General features: G+C 50.8%; 1 protein-coding gene across 4 annotated transcripts in view; it reads right to left on the reverse strand.

Annotated features, from left to right (window-relative positions):
- The window catches only part of LOC126579967 (low-density lipoprotein receptor-related protein 2), a 45,345-nt gene that overhangs the window by 22,014 nt on the left and 3,949 nt on the right, over positions 1-19,382 (reverse strand). Inside the window, exons 1-5 of one of the 4 annotated variants that reach the window (XM_050243763.1) lie at positions 11,509-11,643; positions 7,200-8,254; positions 628-774; positions 388-519; positions 26-301 (exon numbers count right to left, since the gene is read on the reverse strand). In XM_050243763.1, coding sequence (XP_050099720.1) covers positions 26-301; positions 388-519; positions 628-774; positions 7,200-7,542 — 898 coding nt within the window. In that variant the 5' untranslated portion in view covers positions 7,543-8,254; positions 11,509-11,643. The other 3 variants (XM_050243765.1, XM_050243766.1, XM_050243764.1) reach the window with 3 other exon arrangements.

Raw genomic sequence — 19,382 nt, forward strand, 5'->3', positions numbered from 1 at the left:
AGAAGCAGCAGGGCCCTATACTTACTGCAGCCGACCTCGTCCGAGTTGTCACCGCAATCGTTCTTGTGGTTGCACTTGAGCGCCGTGTCGATGCAGCGGGCCCCGTTGGCGCAACGGAACTGGTCGAGCCGGCAGGCCGACCCCGGACAGCCTTCCTCATCCTTCCCGGTCCGGCAGTCCAGGTAGCCGTCGCAGCGCTTCTCCTTCGGCACGCAGATGTCGGCCGTACCGCGTCCGCTCAGGGCGATACCCTGGGCCGGCGTACCGCACCGTATATCGTCTGGCTGGCACTTACGATACGCTACGCAGACAGACAGACAGACAGACAAACGGGATGAGCGATAAGGTTACAGCTGATCTCATCGACCTCTGCGTCGGAGTACTTACTGCAGTCGGACTCGTCGGTACCGTCGACACAGTCGATCGTCATGTCACACTTGTAGTGCGGCGGAATGCAGTACGTCTTGTTGAACACGTACTGACCGCAGCTTATTTGGCCCGGTTCACACTCAGGCGGTGCTGTACAGAGCGAGAAAGAGAGAGAAAGAGGAAGACAGTGTGGCTGATGATGTCAACGTATCCAAGCCGTAGTAGCTCTGCCAATTCTGCTGCTGCGTCACTACTTACGACAGTGGTTGAACTCGTCCTCGCCCTTATCGCAGTCCTTCTGGTAGTTGCAGACCGATGTCTGGGGTATACACTTTCCCTCCGAGCATTTGAACGTCCCGAACGGGCATGGCACGTCAGTTTCATTGTTATTCATACCGCCACCACCTAGCAGGAGGTAGAGTGTGTTTGAGAGAGAGAGAGAAAAAAAGGGAGAGAGGGGAGAAGAAAAAAAAGAAGCAAAGAATGGAAATTAATAAATCGCGGATTACAGGGTGTACCTAAAAAAAAGGGGGAAATCCATTATTGAAGTTACAAGCCACTTTTTTACGTTTTCTACTGTTTGAAAATATCCACATTGGGTCTATATTTCATTGTTTATCAAAAACAAACAAAATGAGTGGATTTTGCCGGCCTGCTTTCTCAATTAATTTCTTCAAGCAGTTACAAATTAGAGAACACCCTCGGTAACATAGGTGTCTAACTTAGAAGACCACGGTTTGGTGATAAACGATTTCAGCGAGCCAGCCGTTTGGTGTGACGATTCACAGGTCCCAGGCCAAACAAATGTCCATATTGGATAGCCCAACCGATTTAATCTAGGACCTCTTGGAGGGCATAAATCTTTCGATCAAAAATTCATGTTCTCCTACAACCATGCTTGAGTCCATTTAGACGTATGGCAGGGGCCTCCATCTTACTGAAACTCAACACTTTCTGGTGTGTCGAAGTTGGCGTTAATCCTTGGCTAAACGTGTGTCCTTAAAAAAAAATTATATACACATCAATATTCATTTTAATATAGGATTTTATGAAAACTGGTGGCATTTTCAAACCATTAGAGACAACTGCTCCAAACATCATTATTCCAGCGGGGATCTCAAAAGTGGACTAGAATTTTATGTTCTCTGGAACATCCTTAATCTTTAGGGTCAATATGATCCTATTCGTGCAGGAATTCCTTGCTGGGTCAATATCGTGAAAAGAGTCTCATCAGAGAACATGACGGCAAATTTCTTCGTCTTCAAAACTGGCAACAAATGCATCGATCGCGCATATCATAGATGTTTTATCCTTCCAACTATAAAGTTACGCTTCACCCTACCTCTAATGGTTGCTTTTAGATCATCTTTGACCAACCAAATCATGGAGGATCTTGAGATATTCGTCTCTTTTGCAAGCTTTCGTATGGATCGCACTGAATTTCGCTCTCTCTTGCTCTGACCGATCTTACCACTGTTTCAGTGCGCTCAGATCGTTGCCGACCACTAGCGTGTTTCCTAGGCCTTGGCCATTCATGATTAGAACGATTAAGTCCTGTAAACAATGCCAAGATTACATCGCAGAACCGCTGTCATTTCTATTAGACTTTTCTTGCGCGCGAAGCAAACTCGACACTGTCGCCTTTGAGTACATTTTTCCGAACAAACATCTTTCGCACGAGTACTTTTTATGCATCATTTGATAGATATGAGTCTCACGAATACACCAATACCCCATAATGCCATACTGGTGTTAGGAAAAAAAACCAAAAACTCCCAAACAGAGCAATGAAAACATTCTCGTTTTTCTATGGTACACCCTGTATTCCAACAGGCAACAATTCTGCATCCTTTCCTGACAATCTAACAGCTAAAGTTTGCTGTTCGTTACGTTGCATAGTTAAGCTAATCATTTGCGGAGGCTCAACACCAACAGGCGCCCCGTCCGCCTAATGCCAATGCCATTTAGCACATGTGTGCTTTCATGCACCACGTCTTCTTGGCGTTGCTGACTCGATCGATCCGATCGATAAAAAGCCTTTCCCTTCGCAGCGTTTACCTTTGTTTACCGGAACGGTTAGTGTTCCCCGGTAAGTGTCGGCAAAGCTCTCTCTCTCTCTCTCTCTCTCTCTCTCTCTTGCTCTGTGGATTGGAGGAGCCCGTTCACAAAAATCGATTGATCAAGAAGAGACAGACAGGGAGAGAGAGAGAGACAGAAGACACCTGGACTAGTGACGTGATCGGTCGGAAATCTCGGTGCTACCTCCAAGAATGGCGCATCACCATATGGCCCGCTACGTCGCTTCCTATGACAAGATGGCCGACCGCGAGATGGCAGTGCAAGCAGAACGGCACCGTTCCGGCGTGCGCACACACGCCGGGGGGGGGGGGGGGGGGGGCTGCTGCGCACCCTTGACTTCCACCCCATGACGCCCCCTAAGTTACGAACCATTTGTGTGGTGTGCTGTGTCCAAATGATTGGTTATTTACGATGATGAGCATCATCATCATCATCATCATCATCATCGTGAGAGCTGTCACAGGGTAGATCTACAGGGAAGGGGTTGGTGAGGAGAAGTAATTGGAGTTTGCTTTGTTGTGGTCCCTACAGAGAGAGGTTCTGAAGCTGCCTCCCTGGAGTGTGTTTGGCCGGATTAGACGTCGACGACGACGACGACGACGACGGTGAAGGCGCCCATCCCTTCCCGGGGATGCGGGATGATTCTGTTGCGTTATGCAACGGGCACAACAATCGCCGCGTATTGTTGAGCGTGCGCGCGCTCGCTGATGTGTGATGAGCACGTACGTGTGCGGTCGCATGAACAAGGTGACGTGCGCTGCGCACCGACTCTCCAATTGTACACAATCATCCGGTTGAGGAGCATTAGCCCCATTAGTTCCCGGTGGTGTCGTGATCCACGGTGCGGAGGTGTGAAGGGAGCGGCGGGGTATAGCTCTGTCTGTCTGTCTGTAAGGGAAGCATTTCATTTCCCCGAAAACGAAGTAAAGAAGACCCACAAAACCACACACACAGACACAGAGACACGCAGCACGGTAACGAGGTGGGTTGAAGTCTAGTTGAATGTCCGACCGAACCGCGATTGACGGCAACGAGATGGAACGGAAAACGAAATATCAATCACAACCTCGATCCACGATCCACCCTCCCCATACGTTCATGTGTATGCAATGATGAGGAGTAGGTGAAGAAGGGTGGGGTTAGGTGTTCCATCCCCACCGCGAGACTGACTTTTACATCGAACCACCCTCCCAAAGGATGGAAACCGGTGACATTTCGGTATTTCGGCCGTGTTCTCATCTTCGTCGTTTGTCGATCTCCCATTCCACTCCAGTAACGTGAATGGCATCGTGGTGCTTGGGGGTGTAATAACCTACAATAGGGGTAGGTTGCGGGTGCGGGTGAGTACTTTCGTATTTATATTTGCTATGTTGTTCATCGCGCAAACAAAAGAACTCCGGTCTCCGTAAACTCCGGAGCGTCCGGAGCTAACTGCTTCACTGCTGCATCTGGCTGGTGAAAGTAGTAGTGCGGGGTGGGTGGTGTTAGCTGATGGTGAATTTCTTGCTTGTGGCTGCGCCATTGTGTGGGATTGGGTGTGCTACAGCGAGTAGGCATAGCGCGCACAACAAAAGGCGAAGGCAATAAAGTATCATCATCGTCATGATTCGTCATCATCATCATCATCATCATCATGTGAGACCCACCAGGAGACGCGAAGATGCGTGAAGACGCGAGATTGTGATCGGGCGGAAGAGAAAGAGAGAAGCGATTGCGCGACTATGTCGCTAGATGTGGCGATATAGTCCGAGGAAGAGAGAGAAAGAGAGAGAAAGAGAGAGAGAGAGAAAGAGAGAGAGAAAAAGAGGAAGCAGCTACTTGTGCTGTATACGTCGCCACCATCACCACTATAGCACCACGGACACGGACTAACAGACTCTTAACTCGACCCCTGGCACCCCTGGCCGGGTGCCCGGTGCTCCGACTGGGCCGCGACAGCGAACCTAGATTGACGTAAAAGTGATTTGGTCCGGCGTAAATCCCGGCATTTCTGGATCTGCTGCCGGCGGACTGGCCGGTATCGTCGCCATCGCTCATTGAAGACTTAGTTTATTCAATTAAGACCCAAACCAAATTTCCGGCACCGGGCACGTCCGGCGCCCGTCTGAGGTCTGAGAACACGATATATCTGAGGCTGAGTGCGGTGCAGCCGCACTTGGCCGGCCGCCGTCCGTTCACACGCTCGGTCACACAGAGAGAGAGAGAGACCCTCGGTGTTTCGCGTCCGAAAAGGGATTTAGCAATCAGCAGCAACAACAGCAGCAGCAGTACTCGGGGACACCAAAGAAGAAGATGTTGATGATGAGGCACGAGTGCGAGAGCGCGCGCACGGTAAATTATTCCATCAAAAGCATCATCAGAAGCTGCGCATCGAGCGCGTAACGCCTGAAGCGGCCACGTCGCTTCGCGGCGCGACACGGTGATATGGTAATGGCGGTGGCCATGGTGACCGCGGTTTTTTGGTGTGTGCGAGACCAATTACCACCGTCGTGAGCTTCTTTGTCGCGCGCGCGCACACACCCGGATGTGGTGTAGTGGTGATGACCATTCGAGCGGTCGCACCGCCACCAGAACGGTCAGAACTGTAGCGAACAGGAGCCGATCTTGATGCCGTTTGACCTTCTTTTTGCTCCTCGGCCACTCGGCAGTGAGCTGCAGAAGCTGTTCAGTGCACGGCGGAACACAGATCCTCGCTGAGACGTAAGCTACACTGGCAAAGGGTGAATCGCAGTACAGGCTCTCGTGTGCGACTCGTTCGGCCGTGGCCGCGAAGCGAATAGCGCCCACAAAAGCGGAAGAAGCGCACCACGGTGCGGGCTCGAAAGTGAAAGTTACGAGTCCGAAGGTTCCGTAGCGGAAGTGCCTCATGATGTTGTTGATGATGATGATAATCGGCCCTTCCCGTTACTGTTGCCCCGCTGCTGCCTACCCTCACTAACATACACACAAGATGGAGGCGCCACGGGGGCCGGGGGAATGTGTTTTCAGGTGGCAGGTCTGGCCACCGGGGAACTCCGGTTCCGAATGGGCTACGGTCGGTCAGACTCCAGGAAGGTCCAGACCATAGGCCCAGCCCTACCTGATGTCTCACGAAAGCCCAACGCATGGCACGATGTGCCGTGTTCTCTCTCTTTCTCTCTCTCTCTCTTTCTCTCTTTTTCTGTCTCTCGAGTACCAGCTACAGGGTGCGCCATCAGGATGTATCCTATTTTAAAGTTTAATAACTCTGTCATTTTTCAATCGATTTTGACAAATAGGACAGTTTCTGAAACTTCAGTCTAGGCCATTTCGGTAATGCATCACTTCACGTTAAAAGAGCGGACTGAAATTGTCACACTCTACATTGAAAATAATCGGTCAATAGTGAAAGCTGCGGTCGAGCAATGGATGGTGAATTCGCGTTCGCCGCATATGACAGCGCTGGCTTTTTTCCTCTGGTTCTATTTGAAAAAATCAGGTCTATGCCAACAAACCGGAGACTATGAAACAATTTAGAGCAAATATTGGAGCTGAAATTGCCAAAATAACTTCCTAAATGCTGTCAAAACAATGTAAAATGCCCGAAAAAGAGCCCCTTTTTTGTTTGTCGAATAAAGGCGGTCATTTGATCGAATATCATATTTAGTATTAGTATGGCACAATAAATGGCATAGAATAACCTAAATAAAACTGGTTTATTTTTTTAAATCGGTTGAAAAATGATAAAGAGTTATTCAACTTTAAAATAGGAAACATCCTGATGGCGCACCCTGTACTAATCACCTTTCTCTGTCTAGGCTGCCTACTTCCTGCTGACTGCTCATTAAACTCCAGACTCTTCCGCCTAACGCTAACGCGTTCACTAAACCTGGTTTCCTCCATTTTCTTTACACTTCCCTTTTCTCTTTCTCTTTCTCTCTCTCTCTCTCTCTCTCTCTCTGTCTCTTTCGCTCTCGGTCTGGTTTTCATTTTTTTTATTCACTTCAACCACATCATCCCCATCGTCACCATCATCAATCTTGAGCCATCGGAATTTTCGTATGTGTGTGTGTGTGTGTGTGATGATGTGCTATTTTGGATCTACTTTTGCCATTCAGATGCCCTTTACCAGATGCCGCCTTCCACTAGCCAGCGCCACCGTCCTAAGCTAACAAAGTCACCCAGGCGAGGGGTTCGTCTTCTGTACCGTGATTGAAGTTCTTTGATTGCAGTCACTCCAGCGCTCGCACACATACAGCGGAATGCGAACAGAGAGTCTCCGGTGTGTGCGAGAGAGAGAAAGAGAAAAACAGGAGAGTGAGAAAGAGAAAAAAAGGAGAGAAAGAGAGAATGTGGTTTCGCAACATTCTACCCAGTTGACTGACATTCCCCGAGAGGCCTCACACAAACACACATACCTGGGCCGACAGCCAGGTGAAACCGGGGAGGGTGGGGGTAAAAGGGGGCGGTTTGGAGGGTGTACGTAGTGTCGGTGAACGACTCCGTGACTCTTGTATGACGCGCTGTCTTTCTCTCTCTCTCTTTCTCGATCGATCGATGCTCGATCAACATCAACTGATCCGGGGGTATTTCCCTGAGGGTGTTTCACATGCCCCCCCCCCCCCCCCCCCCTGGACACGTACAACAATATGCCTGTCTGTCTGTCTGTCGGTCGACTTCAGTTCACTGTCAATGCACCTTCGACGATACAGTTCAATCACACCCCAAACACACACGCACACGAACATAAAAAGCGGTGGGGGGGGGGGGGGGGGATTGTTTTTGACACTTACCTCCTCCTAATAGCGACTCGGCCTGTATTGTGCTAGTGGTGTAGGCGACCGCGAGCAGAAGCGCAATCGGCCACCACCACCACCCCACCCGCTGCCGCCCGTTGGTGCTACCGGTGCCAGCGACCCCCGTCCACTGCCACACGGGAGGCTCACCGCCGCCGCCATCATCGTCGTGCCAGTCCGTTGATCGTCTGCTAATGTTGTTGTTGTTTTTTCTGTTGCTACTATTGGTGTGGTGGTTGTTGTTGTTGTTGTTGTTGTTGTTGTAGCTATTGGTTCCGGCCGTCGTCACCGGGCACCGTCTGCTCTTGACACGACGGCCACCCTCCACCGCCGCCAACATTGTGCTCACCCCCGTCGTGCCACACTCACGCACGCCGGTACACTCCTTTCTGTGCGGGGATTTTTAGAGTGAGGGGGGTTGGGGGTGGATTGTGATGATTCCTTTCCTGGGTCTGTCCTATTACACGCACTCACACGCACTGACACATACACATACAGTGTTACACGATCGCAGCATTCATACTACGATACGCCTGGTGGTACACGATGGGGAGGTGGTGTCACCCGACGATCACGTCGTCCCAGAGGTCCTCCCAGAGGCTGGGCCCACCCCAGGGGCCCTGGTAATACACCAACACACACACAGAGACACACAGCACGAGCACAAACTGAACGCGCACACGCCGGCCAGAGAGCGGGGGGGCGGCGGGGGGGTTGAATGAAGGGTGCGCCCGTTTCTCTCGCCCCAGAGGACCTGGAGGGGCCAGGAGTTGATGGAGGGGGCGCACGCACGCTGTCCGCTTTGATAGTAGGCGTCCGCGTCCGCTGTGGTCGATGCCGGATCAGCACTTCACCGAACCCGTCACCGGTGAGCGAACACCGTGTGACTCGTGTGCACCCTGTGCCATACACTACCGACCACCACCACCACCGACTTCCCTAGCAGCCACTACCACCGGTAAACGCGCACCCGATCGTGCGCTGATCGCTACTGTTGCTGATCGCTACTGTTGCTGCCCGCCACGAATCAACACTGCTGCTGCTGCTGTGTTCTGCGGAGAGAAGAGAGAAAACGAGAGAGCACAAATCGATTAGAGGGATGTGAGCAGGGGGTGGGGGCTGGTGGTGTGTAAAATTGGCGAAAACTGGAATAGAAAAAAAAAACGGTGATGAGGCTAACTGGGAGGAGAACACAAAGGGGGTGGAAAAAGGGGTGGGGGAGGAGGGAGAGTTTTGCGGAAGAGAATTCAAAATGGCGGCTAGCGATCGCGTGCTCATCGCGCAGCCTCCTGCCATCCAGCTTGATCGGCAACCGGCGCAGGGGGAGGGGGGGAGGGGGATGATACGCTACTCCACTCGCCTCTCTCTCTCTCTCCCGCTCGCGCGCGCGGTTGCTGTCGCTTTGAAAGTCATCAGCTCTCGCACGGCTGCCATCATTCTATTTGTAGCTTCCGCCTATCCCACCCCCCACAAGAGACCCCCACAAGATGAGGTAGCTACGGTCGCGTAGTCGCGCCCGACTATTTGTGGCCATGATAGTTGGCTGGCTGGCCCCATGAGAGAGCTATAGGAAGCTTCTTCCACCTCTTCCACGTAACGGTATCTCTTCTCTCCCTTCTTTCTTTCTTTCTTTCTCTCTCTCTCTCTCTCTCTCTCTCTCTCTTTCTCTCTCTCTTTCTGGTTGGTGGAAAAAAAGTGGAAAAAAGGCGCAGCGCAATCCCTGGAGACGAGCGGCGCGTGATGAGCCACCAGCGAGGTTCGTCGCTGTCGTCGCCGAGTGGCGCTGCGGTCACTCGAGAGTAGGAAAGACTTCAACATGCTTGAAAAAACGACAAGCGACGAACTCGGCGACGCCACGTCAGACTGCAGTTCTGATTGGCGCGCGTGCGAGAGAGAGAGAGAGAGAGAGAGAGAACCGGTGTGCCGGCTGAGATTCTAAACCGTGCACACGGGCCTGTGTATTTGTGTGTATACGCCTGGACCGTGTCTGAGAGGAACCTGTTTCCCTTGTGATCCCTCCCCGCGATCGCCCGTCCGTCCGTCCGTCCGTCCGTCCGTTCGTACAGGAGAGGAAGCAGAAGAGGAAGTAGCAGAAGAGAAGGAAGAAAGAAAGAAGCAGGAGAAAAGGGAGAAGAAAGGCAGCCAAAAAGGGAAAAGCAACAAAAACAACAAACGCCACACTCGCACCACAGAGTACGGCGGCGAGTGCGTTGCGAACGGAGCGGAACATCACGACAACCCAACCCAACCCAACACACACATACACACACGCCGTTTGCATGCCTGGGGGGTGGAAGTTGGCCGCCGCGTCGAGGAGGTTAAGGGCAATGGCATCGCGCGAAGCCGACTGTCCGAATCATCGACGGCAACGTCGCGTGAAGAGACGTGCCGTGAGCTTCCGTGACTATACCCCCCCCCCCCCTTTCACCCTTCTGTGCGTGCGTACACTAACCACCACCCCCCGCCCCCCCGCCCCGTCCCCGCTCTCTCGCAGGGCGGATCCTGTCACGGAACAGAACAACCTGCACGGTCTGTCTGTTCCGGCTTTGCGCGCTCCCAACCGGGCCTGCGCAAAACGAAAAACTTTCTCCCCTGCTCGCACGCTCACACACCCAGGCAGGGGCAGAGGCAGTGGCGGGCGTGCAGCCCGCACGCACGATATGTGTGCGGCCGTGTGAACGGTCTGGGATCGTTCGGGCGGTGTCGTGCAAAACCGGTTACCCAAGATGGGAAGAGCTCACCACCATCGCCATTGCCATCGCGCAGAGGAAAAGAAGGTGCCGGGGATGGTGGAGAGAAGGGGGGGGGGGGGGGGGTGCGGGCCCGGGGACTGGCGAAAGTCGCGAGCGCGCGATGGAGAAAGGAGGCGCGAAATGAAGCGCGCCCACGGAGGAGGCGGAATTTTTTTTTTTTTTTTTTTTTTTTTAGGAAGACGGACAGGTAAGCGAGGATAGCTGTGGTGCTCCCTCCCTCCCCTTCCAATACACGGGGTATTGCACCGTACCGGCACAAACACGATGGAATTAGCATAGAGAGGAGGCACGCATCCGATCAATCGAGCTCAATCAAGAAGACGAACCCGATATCCCTCCCACTACACGCCTTTCTCTCTCTTTTTCTCTCTCTCTCTCTCTCTCCAGCTCTCTCTCTCCAGCTCTCTTCTTAGCGTAGCCAGGCTAGCGATGGCCCAATGGCCAATCCAATGTTCTGGAACCGTCGCCATTGTGGGACCGGGATCCACTTTCACTCGCCGAGCGACGCACGCCGTGACCTGCTACTCGGTAGTGAATGATGGGGCAGGGGCTACTGGGTAGGGTGTTGGGGGGAACGGGAAGAGAGGTCATTTCACAACCTGGCGCAACCGTGATCGTGTGCGCGTCGTGGCCCCGGAATCACGGTGGATCGATCGATCGCCGGACATCAGCCGGTCTCCATCGCTAGCTCTCTCTCTCTCCCTCTCTTTTTTTTCTCTTTTTCTCTCTATCATTCTCTCTCTTTCTCGATCTCGCTCTCCGTCTATGCTAAGAAGAAGCGCTAGTTCCAGAATCCATCGCTGGGCCCCGTTTTGCCTCGACCTTTGCCGGCGCCTTTAGACTATTGCGTCGTTAGGTTTTGGGGCGTCCGGAACAACCACAACAACCACAACAACAACAAAAACTACCCTATTCAAGCGGGGATATAGGGTAGGCCAGGAGTACGCGCACGGATTCCGGCGCTGCAGGCAGAAAACGAGTTTTGGGGTTTTTTTTTTATGGAGGAAGATCTAGGTAAGCTTTCTTGTCGGGCGTTCGTTTGGAGCCGCGTCCGCGATAGAGTGTTCGCATTTTTGGGGCTGTCCGCACCACCCCCGCTCCACGCGTGGAAAGGGTGGAACGGATCGAACTAGCGAACTGCGCGGATCCACAGGATATCCTCTGCACCGAGGCAGAAGATGTTTGTCGGTTTGCACCGACTAGCTGCGACCGCGAAAAGCTCGACGTGCTGAGACCAGGTCCCGGTCGGTCAGGTGAAAGTAGCTAGCTCTCGAACCTGTGCCTATGCATGCATGTGTGCGCCGAGTCAAGTGGTTAAACCGGAAACAAACAAAACGCAGCATAAGAAGCAGCAGCAGCAGACCGCACAGTAACACGCGAGGATACCCGTACCGTCAGAGCTGTTTGATCGCAGCCCTCGATCCGTCCCCTCGACTATACGACTGTCCACCTTCACCCCTTCTTTCTCCTTCTTCTTCCAGGGTTTCCTCTTTTTCACTCGCACTCACACTCACGCGCGCGCGTGACGACACGTCGCGTCTCTATACACTCACTTCCTGTTGTTCTTCTCCGCACTTGGTTTTCCTCTTCTGCCTTCTGTTAGCCACTGACCGATCGGATCAGATCGGATCCGCCACCAAGGGACGCGTTTGGCTCACGACTGTTTCCAGCGCTGGCCTCTAGCTCGCTTGACGTTTGGTGTTGTTGTGGCTCGTCCGGCGCTGCTGTGCCGCGGCTGCCGCTGCTGCTACGAAGCTGCTTAAAGAAGCATGGAGAGACAGAGACAGAGAGAGAGAGAGAGAGAGAGAGAGAGAGAGAGACAGAGAGGGGGAGAGACCGATCGAGTACTCAATGGATGCAGAGTCACTCATTTATCTCACCTTTTTTTTTCTCAGTGAGAGCCCTCGGAGGGCTCCAACAAGCTCGCGAGGCTCGCGAACGCGAATCGAGCTCGATCGAGGAACCGAAGCACGCGGGTCGAGTTTTGTGATTCTAATCATTTCCCCCAGCTCGAGCATGCGGTCTGTGGGTGCTTTTTTTGTGTTTGATCTATGTGTTAATTTACGCACACACGGAGCAATGTCAGCGAGACGATCACTGTTAAATTGTGCGATCTTTTGCCCGGTGCGAGCAAGGGAACATATGAAAAACCACGCAGTCTTATTCTGTCGTGGTGGAAGGTGGCATTCGCGCACCTTGCCTCGAGACTCTCGACGCGCTACTCAACTCTCTCTCTCTCTCTCTCTCTCTCTCTCTCTCTCTCTCCGGGATCTCACTCTCCGCGATCAAAACACAATTCGAGTGACAGGCGCTCACGCACCAAAACATCGCGCGCGAGTGACGCGCAAGATCGCGCAGCTTACATCCCCCGCCGACCCGACCCCTGTTTAGTGTCTTTTTCTCGATTGCTCACGCGTAGGAGTGAAAGGGGCAGCATGCGCGCCCCGACAGCGAGCGAGATGGCAGGAGGCCGAGGGTGCTACTGCTACTGTCACCACTCTAAATCTATAAACCTTCATTCCGCCGAGATCACTAATCCTCCGGACCAATAACATACAAATGGAACCAACTACCAACACAGCACTACCGCAAATGAAAATATCCCTCTAAGAATCCAGTTTAATTGCTCACCGTGATTAGAGGGGATAGGTATTTGGAGGTATTGTACTTTTAACCTCCACAAGATAGGTTCATACAAAAACAGTTGACAGGTGACATCTCTAGTAGAGATGGAAGAGCGTTCTCGACGACGTAGGGGTTATCTTAGAAGACTAGAGGTTCTGAATGAAATCTTTCTAGTGCTTGCACCTGTAGATTCCGTTTCGATATTGCCTCTATCCGCTACGCTGGACAACATTTTGAAGCACTAAAGCATCCTTCCTTCCTGTCTTGGCAGCTGCCGAAAGTAGTCTAAAGCCACCCAAGGTACAATTCCTATTTATTTATTTTTTTCAATTAAATTCATGATCAGATCACAAACCAACAACAAGGTGTATCATGCCACAGGTACAGATTTTCCGATAAATAAATGAAGAAAATTTACATAACTCTCGAAACTCGGATCAAAAGAATCACTAACTTCGATGCTGAGATTCTCGAAACATATTTGTTGCTCGAGGTTACGGTTGTACTGGCTGCTAACTGCCAAAGAAGCCATCCAGCAAAAGCTGATTTGAAAAGGCGAAAGGTCACAAATAGTACAGCTGTTGAACAGGGACTATGGTAGTCTTTTATTATTTTGCTAAACGAAGAAACTGTTAAAAATATTGTGTAAAAAATATGAATGTATCGGTGCATCCACTGGCAAAAGATACTGAGTCATGACTTCAATGATGCATGATGATCGTCATGAATAGTAATGTAAAAATAATTGTTCATGTTTCCGGTACGTATTATTTCCAGTCTATCATACATACTTTCATCCAGCTAGGGGCTAATATTCTTGAACAATTGCAACCCAACATGGCAATACGCGAAGAAGCAATAATGTTTAATGGTTTCGTTACAAAACAATCCTCACCACTGTGTCTTTTCTTTTGGGCCCAGCACTAACCATAATCCTCCCATTACAAATAACACTGTAATGATCTGGGGTATAGACAGAGCTCAAATGGTGTGTGAAGGTATGGTCTTTGATAGTAGCTGTAGCCAATGCTGTACCAAGATAGCAACCCCCGGGGGAAGAATTGAAGTAATTGAATTGAATAAACACAAAGTTCTGGAAGCTTGAAGCAAACCAAAAAAAAAAAGTAAAGAAACAAAACGAACGATACTCACGATCGTGCGCCCCATTGGGATCCCGATCACTTCTCCCTTCTCTCTCTCTCTCTCTCTCTCTCTCTCTCTCTCTCTCTCTCTCTCTCTCTCTCTCTCTCTCTCGCTCGCTCGCTCACACACAAACGCAAGCCTAGCACGATCCGGTTCACACATTCGATCGGTGTCTGAGTCTCTCGGCACTCAGCGATCACGGACACGATCATGGCGGTGAGTGATCCCGGTTTTGCGAAAAGTGGCAACACCCCAGGGCAAGGGGGAGGCATCTGGGGAGGGGTTAGCGGTAAAAGAAGGGATAGTACCCCCTCCCTGAGTAGGGTGGTGGGTGAAAGCAAAGCAATGGCGAAGGCAAAACTTTCTACTTCGTAACGCACGCGTTGGGCTTTTCCCTGCGTGTGTGTATGTGTGTCTCTCTCGAACACTCCAGTTTACTCCTTCCGCCCTCCCTCACAAGCTATTCAGAAAGAATAGGGTTGGAGGCACTCAGACACACACACCGGGGGGGGGGGGACAAACAATATATGTATATCTATATATCGGGAATCCAGAATGCGAATTGCACGTCGTTGTCGTAGTCGTTGTTTGCTGCTAGCGGGCTGCTTCATTACAGCGTGCCCCCGCCCCCCCCCCCCCCGCCCCACTCTCCCCCTCCTGTGCTTGTGCTCATGATCATCCTCATCATCATCATCATCTTCTTCTTCGTGTTCCGCTTGCAGCGGGTCACCTCCAGCGCACCGGAGCAAGATGATTTAGGCAGCGAGCAAGCGGGTCGAGAAGCGCCTGACGACGCAAAGGGCGACGTTAATCTGTGTGTGTCTCTCTCTCTCCCTCTCTCTCTCTCTCTCTCTCTCTCTCTCTCTCTCTCTCTCTCTCTCTGACTCTCGCTCTCTCGCTACCTAGCTCTCTTTGGGTCCCGCGAGTTCTGCATTGAAATCCAGCCCCACAATTACTCTTCCTCCAATTGTTCTGCCCGCCTTCCTCCCCCCCCCCCCCCTCCCTTGCCCCTTCCACGTACACACACAGCGCTGCAGCACTCTCTGCTGCTCTACTGCTACGAATGACGACGCGACTGTGGGGCATCTCGAGCTCTTCACGCTCGCTCACTAACATCTCAACCCGCAGACAACCCCCTTCGACCGTGCAGGCTGTCAAAACATTGTGCTCATCCGTGCGTCTGCTCCGTGGTGGTGACAGAGGAGCAGGTAGTGCCTTCCCCCTAGTCAATGCACTACCCCATTAACTTCCACTACTGCAAATGCCAAATCAATACCTCATTATGAGCGCCAAATCGCTGCCCTAGACACACACACGCAACGGTCAACCTGTTTTCGTGTTGTGTTGTTCCGGATTTTCCGGCCAACCTTCCGGTCACACCACCTCGAAAGAGTTGACCCATCCTCGGCGTTAAAGACAGTAGCCATTATGATCGGGTATCATGAGCGAACTAACGAACTGCCCAGCCCAGTCCAACACTAAAAAAAAAAACAAGTCGAAGGACCAGGTAGCAGAGACCATGTATCAAAAGATATCAAATTTCTAGTCGAAGAGCCGCTCCACACAAATCTGCCGAATGTACCATGTTGTTGATATCAGGGTTTGCTTTCGCTTTGCTTGGATTGTCGTTATCCGTTGTCATAATTCAGCGCTGGTGAATATTTTTTTAATTTTTTTTTTTTGACGACTAGTAGATTGTCGGAAATTCTAAAGGGTTAGTCTCAGATGGAGAGAGAAAGAGGAGAACGCGTATTACACTGCTGTATCTTTCCAAAATTGTTTTAGTTATAGTTTAATATATTATTTACAAGCTACCAAAAGCATTTGCGTCTGTGTTTTGTAGATTTTTTTTATCGTGATGTAATTCAAACATAATGGCGTTTGTTTGGCTGGAAAATCACAACGTTCAACCTATAATTCGTGAGCTCAGTCACCTTAAAATGAACAAAATATTTGTGTATCGCTCCATAAATCGATACAATCGTACTGATAGCATTACAAAACGCCTATGAAAGTGGACCAAAAAAACCGCAACATCGCCAGAAATGATTCGGAAAGTGAAGGCCACAATTCAACGAAATCCGCGTCGCAGTCCATAAAAAGACTTCGCAAAAGATGTGAAAATTTCGCTCGATCTTCTACAGTCCATAATGAAAAATGAACTCAAGAGTCTCAAGAGTCTTGCAACTTCCAAAAAGCACACAATCTTACACCGCAGCAAAAAAAGTTCCACACTTCATTTCGTCCACACAGTGGATTTCGATTTCGCCAGACGCAGATCCGATGGACCGTTCCGTCTGATCCAAGTTGAGGAGCAAGGTGAGGACTAAAAAATAAACCAGCTCTGGATGCGCTAATGTAATCGATTGTACAAAACCGTGCCAAAATACCACAAGATCACATTCGTGCAGCAACAATTATTTTTCGGGCCGTTAGAAGTCTATACTCGAGCCAAATGTGGCCAGATTGAGCTAAAGCGAATAGTTTCTGAAAATCTGAGTATTTTAAAACAATTTTGTCGTTTAAATCAGTACAAAATCATTTCAAACAAAAAAGTTATAGTGTTTTGAATCGGTAACACGTCATGTCAGCAACCCTGTATTTTTGCAGCGAAATGTTACAATCATACAAACAAGGCAATAACATCCCCGTACCCGTTAAAGTCGCTCAAAAGTAGTTCAGTGGCAACCGGAAGGTGGCGACCATTCACCAGATCATCTGGAGCAGATACTACTAGTACTTTCCATACATTTGACCGGATCATCAGAGATCAGAGAGAGAGAGAGAGAGAGAGAGAGAGAGAGAGAGAGAGAGAGAGAGAGAGAGAGAGAGAGAGAGAGAAAGAGAGTGGATCGACGAGAGCTCTCTCGAGCAATCCTCATCCGGAAAAACACTGTGGACCTACTGTTAGTGGCCATCGCCCCACAAGAAGTGAATTTCGCAATTCACCGCAAGGCGACGGTAAAATTGGTGAAATACCCTTTACAACAAATGGACCGCCGCTTCCATCCATCGGGAATCGGGAGTTGGTCTGAAGGTTTTTCGGAAGCATAATTCGGAAGCTCTTCTTGCATAATGCACTATCCACATGTAATTGTACTGAGAGCAACAACATCACCAGCGTGATGTGGCAGCGCACGGACAGACATCAGGGACCAAATGTGACAGACCAGACGGCAGAAGAACGCCTTCTGTTTGCCTAACACGTCTAGACGCATTAGGGAGCGAGCTGCTGGGACGTACAGGAGACAGACACCGAACCCCGGGTTCGTGCTATGGCAATTAGGGCGGCATTTCTCGTTCTGGTTCTCGATTCGCTCTCGGTCGCTCATCGGTATCGGTAGCGGCAAGTTATAGTCGCACGGTCACACCACGGTTTGTGTCATCGCCAGTGCCCCGACTGGGGAAGTAGGTCATTGGCGAAGGTAAGCGCCGTTTGTTGATGCGGTGTCATCAACCACAACAACAACTGTAGCAGTTGCTTGGACGTAGCCACTTCACGTGAAGCCGAGGGCCGGCTACCGCCGATGGAAAAGTTTGAGGGAAGTAACAAAAAAAAACAAAAAAAGAAGCCAACAGTTACAACCACGGTTCGCAGTAGTCCGTCCGGCCGTCCGTGCGGCTTACAAACAAAACGGGTGTCCAGGCCGGCTCTTCCGGCACACCGCGGTGCGCGGGTTTGGCCGGCTTCCGCGGGAACAACGCGAATACCGTTGCTTATCGTCGCCAGCGCACCGCTGCAGCAACAACAATAGCAGCGGCAACAGTCAGTACATAGCTGCTACCGGTTATGAAGCCTCGCTGCTGACGCGGCTCGAGCGCGGTGCACTCCACTTTCACACAGCAACTCGCATCCGCACGCTCCGCTTGGCCTTGAGGTAGTGCTCCTCCTCCTCCTTCTCCTACTCCTTGGCTTGCGACGGTGATACCGAGGTGTTCCGGGTCCCCGGGGAATGCGCATCCCGATCCCGTGGGATTCTCGAGACCGGGTAAACCCGGGCGCCACTACATTGCGCTACGATCACGGTAACCACCATAACCCCCCGGGGGGGGGGGGGGGTGGATCGAGCGAGATCAGATATTTGGTGGGAATGCACCAGACCAGAGGCTCGATTGTGGGGCTCGCGGCATCCATACGTGGCGTTACTCAACACCCATTACGTGCCGTGGTGCAATCTTTCACACACGTTGTGAAATGGGGAGCCCCCCCCCCCCCCCCCCCCCGTTCCTCGTAGGCGGACAGGGGGAATCACGCACGCACGGTCTCCGGCGCACTGACTCTGACGAGCTGAGAACGCTGACAAGCATTGCTGCTGGATGGGATCGTAGCACAACAATGGCTGACTCGCGCGTTCGCGAGACAAACCAGCGGGTGATCGGGTGTGTTGATGAGAGGTGTCCGGTGGGGGGGGGGGGGGGATATTCCAGTAAATACCACGCCAGTTGGGGAGAGAGAGAGACGAGAGCGAACGTTGCACAACCGCCTGTTGTATCCGTATCATCTCGCGCTCGGTCACTCGCTATCATCATCAGTCGCGGAATATTTACAATTCCATCGCGAATGCGCGAGAACGTGCTGCAGCGACAACGGCAGTGGCAGCTGCATCAACACCGCCGATTGACCGCCCCGGATGACCTTGACCAATGGGCCGTGCCTTTGCTGGCAGAATGAGCAGAAGGTGGCAACGAGGCAATGAGAACAATATTTAGGGTCCTGTTCCATGAGTCTGTCTGTCAAAACCGGACTGGTTTACAACTGTTGAATAAACCAGGTATGAGGTGTATGAAATTATGAATAAAATACCAATGGCAACTGCGACAAAAATTAGAAAAAAATGGGTAACCCCAAACACGACTCAGCTCTGCTGGCGACCAGGGAGTGGAGTGCACCGTGGAGTGTCCTGACAGGATGATATCTCGGAAACTTCGTTGCTTTGTATGCAACGTTTTTTTGAAACTCCCACGTTAACGTTAATTCGCTACATTCTGATACACCACGCGCATGAGCAAATTTATCCTTTTTTCCAATCAGACAAATACATCGTGTCCAACATATTCCCATACACTTTTCTGCTGGACGATTTTGGTATGTTCACAGCACCTACAGGGTGCGCCATCAGGATGTATCCTATTTTAAAGATGAATAACTCTGTCATTTATCAGTCGATTTTGACAAATAGGACAGATTCAGAAACTTCAGTCTAGGCCATTTTAGTAATGCATCACTTCACGATAAAAGAGCGGACTGAAATTGTCACACTTTACATTGAAAATAATCGGTCAATAGTGAAAGCTGCGGTCGAGCAATGGATGGTGAATCCTCGTTCGCCGCATATGACGGCGCTGGCTTTTTTTCTGTGGTTCTATTTAAAAAAAACAGGTCTATGCCAACAAACCGGAGACTATGAAACAATTTAGAGCAAATATTGGAGCTGAAATTGCCAAAAAAAATTCCTCAAAATGTTGTCAAGAGCCTCTTTTTTGTATGTCGAATGAAGGTGATCATTTGATCGAATATCATATTTTGAGTATGGCACAATAAATGGTATAGAATAACCTGAATAAAACTGGTTTATTTTTTTAAAATCGGCTGAAAAATGACAGAGTTATTCAACATTAAAATAAGATACTTCCTGATGGCGCACCCTGTAGTTATTGT

Source organism: Anopheles aquasalis, chromosome Y (assembly GCF_943734665.1).
Source record: "Anopheles aquasalis chromosome Y, idAnoAquaMG_Q_19, whole genome shotgun sequence".
NCBI classification, from domain to species: Eukaryota; Metazoa; Arthropoda; class Insecta; order Diptera; family Culicidae; genus Anopheles; species Anopheles aquasalis.